This window comes from Mesitornis unicolor, unplaced genomic scaffold, assembly GCF_000695765.1.
Source record: "Mesitornis unicolor isolate BGI_N332 unplaced genomic scaffold, ASM69576v1 scaffold10689, whole genome shotgun sequence".
Classification (NCBI taxonomy): Eukaryota; Metazoa; Chordata; class Aves; order Mesitornithiformes; family Mesitornithidae; genus Mesitornis; species Mesitornis unicolor.
Window position 1 is genome coordinate 22,563 of NW_010205423.1, and position 8,840 is coordinate 31,402.

General features: G+C 48.3%; 2 protein-coding genes across 2 annotated transcripts in view; both read left to right on the top strand.

Annotated features, from left to right (window-relative positions):
- Positions 1-563: 563 nt before the first annotated feature.
- Positions 564-3,751, top strand: LOC104546116 (acidic mammalian chitinase-like; the record flags this gene model as incomplete). Its single annotated transcript, XM_010191414.1, has 10 exons — positions 564-674; positions 1,147-1,348; positions 1,663-1,719; positions 1,826-1,991; positions 2,097-2,221; positions 2,686-2,794; positions 2,884-3,069; positions 3,223-3,342; positions 3,442-3,583; positions 3,744-3,751. Coding segments are annotated over 10 exons (1,226 nt in total), but the record flags the coding sequence as incomplete, so codon positions are not given.
- Positions 3,752-8,155: 4,404 nt separating this feature from the next.
- Positions 8,156-8,840, top strand: part of LOC104546115 (acidic mammalian chitinase-like) — a 4,200-nt gene continuing 3,515 nt past the window's right edge. Inside the window, exon 1 of the mRNA XM_010191411.1 lies at positions 8,156-8,172. Within this exon, the coding sequence (XP_010189713.1) occupies positions 8,156-8,172 (17 nt within the window). The remainder of the gene's footprint in view (positions 8,173-8,840) is intronic.

Sequence of the window (8,840 nt, forward strand, 5' to 3'; positions counted from 1 at the left end):
TTTTGTGATTCTGGCCTTTACCAGCTTTCGTAATGTTTGTCCATCGTTGTTGATACAAGACTGGCGTGAAATGAGAGGAGCATATAAAAGTGGGAACAGTCTGCACCAGATCAGTCCTGGTCCAAGATGGCCAAGCTCACCCTGCTCACCGCTTTACCACAAGTGTCTGGGGCTCTTTCACTTTATACTGGGTGGCTACAGGGGAGATTGTTTTGGATTAAAAGCACTGCACTCTCTTCTCTGTCAAAGTAAAAGACATAGCAATGAGTTTAGGCAGGGATAGTTATATATTTTAGTACTGCTGCAGTGGATATGTTATGCTTTAAAGGTAACTGGAATTCACAGCTGTTTGAAATGGGAATGTGCTTTTTGAATAAAAAATCTGAAATAAAAATTCTGCACTGTCACTTCTTTGGTTTCTTTTCTGTTTTTAAATGAAATCGTTCGACAAATTTTTCTCACTCCATATAAAGCCTCAGCTGAGCAAATGCTCAGAATACAGAGATTCTTGTACGTTTTTTACGGAAAACAGTGATCACAAGATAAGGTTGTACCGGGTTCAGTCCAGTCCTACACAAGAACTTTGTCTTTCTATTTGTGCTATTATTGTACAAACACTAAAACCTTTGTTCTCTTCGTTACAGGTCTTGCCTTCCTGCTGTATGCCCAGATAGGTATGTGCTTTTTTCTTGCCCAGATAGGTATGTGCTTTCTTCTGAAAAACATCTCTGCCAAACCCTTCTCAGCCTCAGCATACACAGGCAGGGAAAACAAGCAGTCACACAAAGAGCTTTACACCCAGGTGCTTCCCCAGAGATCGCTTCAGCCTCTGCTCTTCCTCACCTGGCAGCAAAGGAGAAAGAGTCAATCTGGGAAATAACCCCTAATTCAGGAGTTTAAGGGTGCAAGAGGCTCCAAGACCAACTCATCCACTGAAACAAAATAGGAAGGGAAGAAATCCACCTTTACTCTTGCAGAGCCAGTTCCCAGAGGGACAACCAACCCTACTTTACATTCTCTGAACTCACCCTGCAAGGAAACACTGCCCAGTCACTTCCCATCAGATCTAGTGATGGTTCATGTCTGCAGTTACTGGTATCTCTTCGTGCAGCCCAAATCTACCCCACCTCCTCTGTTTCTCTGCAGGCACTGCCTATATCCTGTCATGTTACTTCACCAACTGGGCCCAGTACAGGCCTGGTGCGGGGAAATTCATGCCTGACAACATCGACCCGTGCCTGTGCAACCATCTGATCTACGCCTTTGCTGGGATGAACAACAATGAGATCACGACTTACGAGTGGAACGACGAGACCCTTTACAAATCCTTCAATGGCCTGAAGAACCAGTACGTACCGAGAGCAAGGGGCATCGCCTGTGCTCCCCCTCGGGTCCTGCTCTGTAATTCAGCATCTGCAGAATGGCAGCACAATCTGGGGTTGAGGGATGCCAAGGAGAAGAGGCAGACAGTGATGGGGAGGAAAAGGGAGGGCAGGGAAGCACAGGCTGCCACCACTGATCCTCAGAGGATGGTGACAGTGACTCAGGGCGCTGCTGACTTGCTTGTGCTTTGGGTTTCACACCAAGGGATCACAGCCTACAGAGGCAGCTACACCAGACACTTACTTGTAGTAAAACATTTTCCTGTCCTTTTCTTTGCAGGAACAGGAATTTGAAGACTCTCTTGGCGATTGGAGGATGGAATTTCGGGACATCCAAGTAAGTTCAAACCACCTCCTGCCTGCAACATCACCCCGGAAAGAGGGGGATAGGGAGGGAGAGGCACCAAACAAAACCCCAACTCTGTCCTGCTCTGCTTCCCCAGGTTCTCCACAATGGTTTCCACTCCCCAGAACCGCCAGACCTTCATCAAGTCCGTCATCAAGTTCCTGCGCCAGTATCAGTTTGATGGGCTGGACATCGACTGGGAATACCCTGGCTCCAGGGGCAGCCCAGCCCAGGACAAGGCTCTTTTTGCCACCCTGGTTAAGGTAGGTTTTGGTTAAGCTCTGCACAGCTCTGCTCAGAGCCATGGGCACATACAAAAGCTCAGCCCAGAGAGTCCGTGGTGATTCCTGTTTCTCGGCATCCCTCAGGAAATGCTGGAAGCCTTTGAGCAGGAAGCTAAGCAGGTCAACAAGCCCCGTCTCATGGTCACCGCTGCAGTTGCTGCAGGAGTTTCCACCATTCAGTCTGGATACGACATTCCTCAGCTTGGAAAGTGAGTAGCAAACCCTCAGGTATTGTTCCTGCAACTTAAGTGATCTTCCTTCAAGTGGTCCTGAGTTTCTGCTCAGAAACTCTGCTATTATCTGGCAGAGACCAACCTCACTGCATGTGGGGTCTTGTGTGTTCCCATACAATGCTATGAGAGCGGTGCTTGTTTGGTGGAAAGGGGACACCTTGGGAAGGGAACAGACTGGCTCCAGCTACTCAAAGTCATTGGGGAACATGTCTCAGTTCCCACAACACCAGTGCAATCCTACTCTGCCTTGACCCTGCCTCCCTCCTCTGGAGGAGAGACTTTTCTCAAGCATTTATAAGGTGAGCTCAGAACCAGCCAAATTTGCAGAAAGTGGGGATGTGGACAGGGATGTGGTGGGGTAAATGGCCAGCACTAAAGGAATGATCAGGTCTGGGTGACCGAGCAAGCAAGGATATAGACATGCACCACGTTCTGCACAGGTACCTGGACTACATCCACGTGATGACTTACGACTTCTACAGCTCTGGGGATGGCCACACTGGGGAGAACAGCCCTCTGTACAACAGTGCTAACAGCTACCTCAGTGTTGTAAGTGCATTTTGGGAGCCTCTGTCAATGAAGTCATCTTCCCACCTACAAATCCTGGCACAGACTTGAACTGTGAGCGTTTCTTACAGGAATATGCTATGAACTACTGGAAGAACAACGGTGCCCCAGCTCAGAAGCTCCTTGTTGGCTTCCCAACCTACGGACATAACTTCAACCTCCAAAACCCATCGAACACCGCTGTTGGGGCACCAACATCAGGACCTGGGCCAGCTGGACCTTACACGCAGCAGGCTGGGCTTTTGGCTTACTATGAGGTACGTGTGCTCCCTCCTCACACCCTGGCCACCGAGAACAACACAGACACTCCTCAACCTACCCAGCAAGGAATTTTTAACCCATGTAATATCCCAACTGCCCTTGTTTGTAGGACACTTGCTAACTTCTCCCTCTCTGTCCTTTTTTCCTAGATCTGCACCTTCCTGAACTCTGGAGCTACCCAGGCTTGGGATGCCTCTGAGGATGTGCCCTATGCCTACAAGGGCAGCGAATGGGTTGGCTATGACAACATCAAGAGCTTCAACGTCAAGGTGTGGTGGGATGCATTGCTGTGCTATTAATGATACAGGAGGTCGTTTGCAGTAGCAGCATCCGGGACTAATTGGGATTTCTCCTCTGGCACTGAACAGGTTGACTGGCTGAAGAAGAACAATTTTGGAGGTGCTATGGTTTGGACCATTGATATGGATGACTTCTCTGGATCTTTCTGCAAGCAGGGCAGATATCCCCTGATCACTGCCCTGAAGAACGGCCTTGGTCTGCGGAACAGTGGTGAGTAACTTGATTAACATGGGGTTTGTGCTTATTGCATCAGCTATACAAAGCTGGTGTGCTCGTAACACCATGGGGCCATGAAAGGAGAGGAGAGAGGGGAGTCCATTACAAATATAATGCCTTCCCACAGCAAGTCAACTTCCTGCTCTCATTTCAGGCTGCTAGACCTATTAACAGTCCAGTCCTCAAGTCCCTGTAGCTACTAAACATGGAGTGGGAGTGCAAACATGAGCTGGAGTAAGAATTCAGGTGACTGTGGTGGGAGCGGTTCCTGTGCTGCCCAAGCCATCCAGACTCAACCAACCTGAGCAGCTTTAACAGTGTCTGAAGATCAAAACTTGGTTCAGAACTGCCATGACAGTCTTGACTGTAATACCAGCAGCCCCTGCTACAACAGGCAATGAAGACACCAATCCTAATACAGCAAACAGGTCACTCTGATCTCACTGTCTGGAATAATAGTGGTTAAATAAAGTGTACTGAAAAAGCAACAGTCCTAATTTCAAATCATTTTGCTCTTAATACTTTGATGCTCCAGTTCTCTTGTGATACTTACACTTATGTTCAGGGAAGAGCCTGACCCCACAAGCTCTACTTTAAAAAGCCATAAATGAGCATTTTCCAGGGCTTTCTTGCTGTATCAGCAGGGCAATCAGTGAGAGGGGAAAAAGGCAGCAGGAAGGGATGGGGCAGATCAGGCTGTGCTATGAGAGAGCACACAGAGAAGGGTCACAGTGGCACAAACAGGACACTGGCTCCACACAGAACAAGGCCTCTGCATTTGGCCAGCAAAAAGCCCTCTCCTCCTGGAAAGGTTCCTTCCCAAAGGGACCAGTCCTCAAAGCTCCCCAAGCATCTGCACTCTGGCCTGGAGGCAGCTGCAGCAACCACTCCCTGCTGCAGGAATGGTTCATGGGCACGGAGCCATTCACAGCAGACCCTGATGTGTCCTAGAGCCCCAAAACTCCTCTCCATGGCCTGAGCACCAAGGGACCCTCAGGCCCCATTGCAGCAGCATAAGGGGGGAATCACAACACTGTTCTTTCTGCTCTCCCAGCAAAGGTTCATTTAGAAAGCATCTGCTTAGAGCAGAGAAATGAGTGGGAGTGATCTCTTCTGCTGCTCAGGCACTTCTGGCCTTCCCCTGATGCAAATGGTGTCTTAAAAATGTCAGCAAGGCGCTTCTGCTTTTAAAGGACAGGGAATCAGTCTCAGATAGTCCCTGGAAGTGAAACCACAGAGCAAGAAAGGCTTTCTGATAGCAGCAAGAGCAGCTCAGTGCTTCCTGCCAGATTCATAGGTGAGAAATGCGAGTTTCAAAGCAGCAGAGCCATTGCTTTGGAAGAAACTGTAGGCTGTTCCCACCACAGACTCTCAGTTTCAGTCACATCTGCTGGGGGTGCAGTTCACCCATGCACAGCACCGGAGCTCCACGGATCACTTCAGACCCCTCTAAAAGCAGAACTGAGATGATGCAGCAGCCCTGAGGGGAACGTCCCAAGGGTGAGGGTCAGCCTCCACCGCACTTCAATACGCTCAGCTCTCAGTCCAGCCCCTGGCATCAGGCAGAAGTGCAAAAAGCCACTGATGAGTCTGCCATCACATGTACACATCAGCTGCTCTGGCTTTTTGACCTCATCTTCATTGGTCATGAACATTTTTTCAAAGCAGACTCTGTTTGAGAAGAAGAGAGCTGGGAAAGCAGGAGGCTTTTAGATGCCTGTGGCTGAAGTACACAGGCAAACACCAACCAACCTCAGGTTGACACAGATCAACACACACAGAGCATAGCAGCAGGTAAATCCTCGTACTAAGCCTAGGGCCTCGTGACTCATATAAGCTCTGGCAAGATAGGCTATACATCTATATGTATATGCAGACATATCTAAGGTAAATTGCCATAGGAGAATTCCCAAGGAATTTCCCAGAGCAGCACTGCACACTCAGAAAACACACACTGACAGCAGGTTGTGTCCATGGCGGCAGTGAGTTGTGTCCTGCAGTGAGGAACATCAGAGCAGCAGCACAAAACAGGCAGAGCTCGCCACAGATTTTGGGGGGTTTTCTGGCAAAGTCTCAGAGCTTCTCACATCAAAAACTCAATCCAGAATGCATTCAAGCCAGCTCAGCACCAGCTTTGCATTGCCAATGGGATTGATAGGAAGCAGCCTCACTGCAAAATGAAAACACATGGAAATGCAAAGCCAGACCCTGCATCTACACAAACGTGGCCAGGGGCCCATCCACCTGATCTGTGTCCCTGCATGGCTCACGTCAACCTTGGCTGCCCTGACGCTGCCAGCGCCACAAAGGCCTGGAGCGCTCTGAGCTCCAATCTCCCTGTACCAGGAGACCCAGACCCGAGCCCTGCATCAGATAAGGGCCGGGATAGGGCTCTCCAAAACACGCGCTGCCATTGCATTCACCTTCCCATTTCTTCCACAGCGACTGCCCAACCTCCACGGCAAGGGCAGGGAGAACAAAATGACCTCTGTAAAGCAAAGGCTCTGCACACCGAGGTTGGCAAGGCCAGGATGGCTACGGGCTTTGGGGAAACAGCAGATTTTAGAGGGTTTGCTGAGCACTTCACCTGAATCTAACAGGGCCTGAAGAGATGAGAAAGCTTGAGGAACCATCCTGGAGCAATACACTTTCACTCCAGGAGCAGCACACAAGGTGTCTGTCTGCACACTCCGCTCTGTTTTAACTTGAATGCTTTTGGCAAGGACCAATTCTCCCGTCCTTACTTAAGGCCCATTACCACTGCCACGGGAGCAATGGCAAACAACCTTTCTTATGACAGAAAGAAGGCAGAAAATGCCTAAAGAAAAACTCCATGATGTGCCCAACTGACATTCATCACCACCACATGCAGACAAATCAGTTTCCTTGATTCCTCTCAAAATGCTTTCCTTGTCACACCGAAACACGTTTCTACAGAGAACAGACCTGCACGGCTCCAGAGGTCACCGAGGGTGGGATTTTCCAAATCTGTTCCAATTGAGTTCATATTGTGTTACTTTATCGACCAAGAAACACACTGGAAAAATACTCCTTGAAGATGATTGCTTCCCTATCTGCTGTATCTCACCCAGTGCTCGGATGAAAGCTGATGGTCAGACGACTGCATTTTAATCAGCAGGCCGGTGACTTCAGCACCAACACGTGGTATGGGCAGCTTTGAGGGCATTTTCCAGGCTCCCATTCAGCCAAGCCTGGGTGATGTACTGGAAATTCACCTTCACATGATTCTAGCAGGAATTAAGCAACATCTCAGTGCAGAGGAACTGGCCACGAGCTCACTGTGTCTTACCCCAACGTTTGCACAAGCCCTGGCAGTGCCCAATGTGCAACAGGAAAGAAACCACACATCTCCTTGAACACAGCAAGAGCTTTCAGCCTCCACCTGGACTGAAACAAAGATGTAGAAAGAATATTTTGAGACAAAAACATCATTTCCAGCACCTCTAAATACCTTTTAAAAAATTCCACTCAGCTGTGCTTAGAAGAAAGACACCGCATACTGGAAGCAACAACGAGAGACATTTAAGCTAAATCAAACACTTTGCTTTTTTAAGAAAGCCTTTCACAGTAACAACTGCTGAGAAGATCACACGGAACAAAATAACAATAAATTGAAAAGACATTCACCCTAAGACATCCATTTCACCCTATGGAGCTTCACAGAAAGCCAAGGCAAGACATGAATGCTCGGCAACACAGAGGGAAACGGTTTGGGGAAAAGCTGAGCAAAAAGAGGAAGGAATACGTGTGGGAGGAAATGCAAAATGCACTGTGCTCTGTCCATGGGCACTGTCTAAAAGAGCTTGAACTCTGAAAAATAATGCTTCTCCCTGAAGAAAATTATCTTGGCAAGACACTGCTTCGTTCATTAGGCTGCTAAGCACCTATTGTGGGCCAATCTAATTGTTTAAGGCACATGTTAAAGCACTTTTCTTGCCTTCTTTTTCTTATTTCTTGACAATAGTCACCAAGAACAAGTGGGAGAACAACCCAGATAGTGTGGGCAAGAGGCAGTGGGGATCACAAAGCTCCTGGATCCCCACAGACACTTTGCCTACACCAAAATGTCCCCAAAACGCCCAGTGCCGTGAGCCCAAGCCCTGCTGGGTCCTGCCTCGCTGCCTGCCCCAGCCAAGGACACAGCACCCCTGTCCCCACCTGGGGTTGGCAGTGCCACCTCCGGGCAGACACAGTGACAGCGCAAGGTGAACACTTCATCGCCTGTGCTGACACAAAACCTGTCCCTGTAAATACATTTTTAAGGACAACAGCCATCTAATCTTGGTTTTCCACTGATTTTGCAGCACCATAACATGGCACAGCCTGATAACAGCGGTGTCTCCAGCTGGAGTGTTAAGGCCCATTGTCCTGGTATTGGTTTTTTGTGATACTGGTCTTTACCAGCTTTCGTAATGTTTGTCCATCGTACTGGCATTTACCAACTTTCGTAATGTTTGTCCATCGTTGTTGATACAAGACTGGCGTGAAATTAGGGAAGTGTATAAAAGTGGGAAATGATCCGCACCAGATCAGTCCTGGTCCAAGATGGCCAAGCTCACTCTGCTCACCGGTAAGTCCTGCTTCACAATCAGCTCTCTGCCTTTACCACAAGTGTCTGGGGCTCTTTCACTTTATACTGGGTGGCTACAGGGGAGATTGTTTTGGATTAAAAGCACTGCACTCTCTTCTCTGACAAAGTAAAAGATACAGCAGTTGCTTTCAAGATGACAATTTGATGCACCACCTTTGGAATCTATTTCTTTTTCTTTAGATACGCAAATTCCCAATTTAATTGCTTTATTAAATTGAAAAATTATCTTGGACCAAGAAAACAGAGGAAAATTGGCCATTCTGATAGAAAGACTATTGCTGCCTCCATAGCAGAGTAAATTCAAAAAGGCTTCTGCTATTTCAGCCACGCTTATGGGCATCAAGTTTCCCTGTTGCTTAACCCTGGCTGAAAGAAGCAGCAGAACATGGAGCCATTGATGGCCATGAGCTGCTCTGTGTGTCCCCTTTGCTCAGAACGAATTGGGACCTGGGAGACAAATCATGTTGTGTTCAGACAGATCCTCATGAACAGGAGCAAAACCAGGCCCACTAAGAAGCAACTTTATCATCTATGTTATGGGATATCTAACAGAGAGTTTCTGCTGGCTCAAGCATTACCTTGTTTCTCAGTTCTTAGACTAACCCCATCCTTTTTTCTTACAGGTCTGGCCCTCCTGCT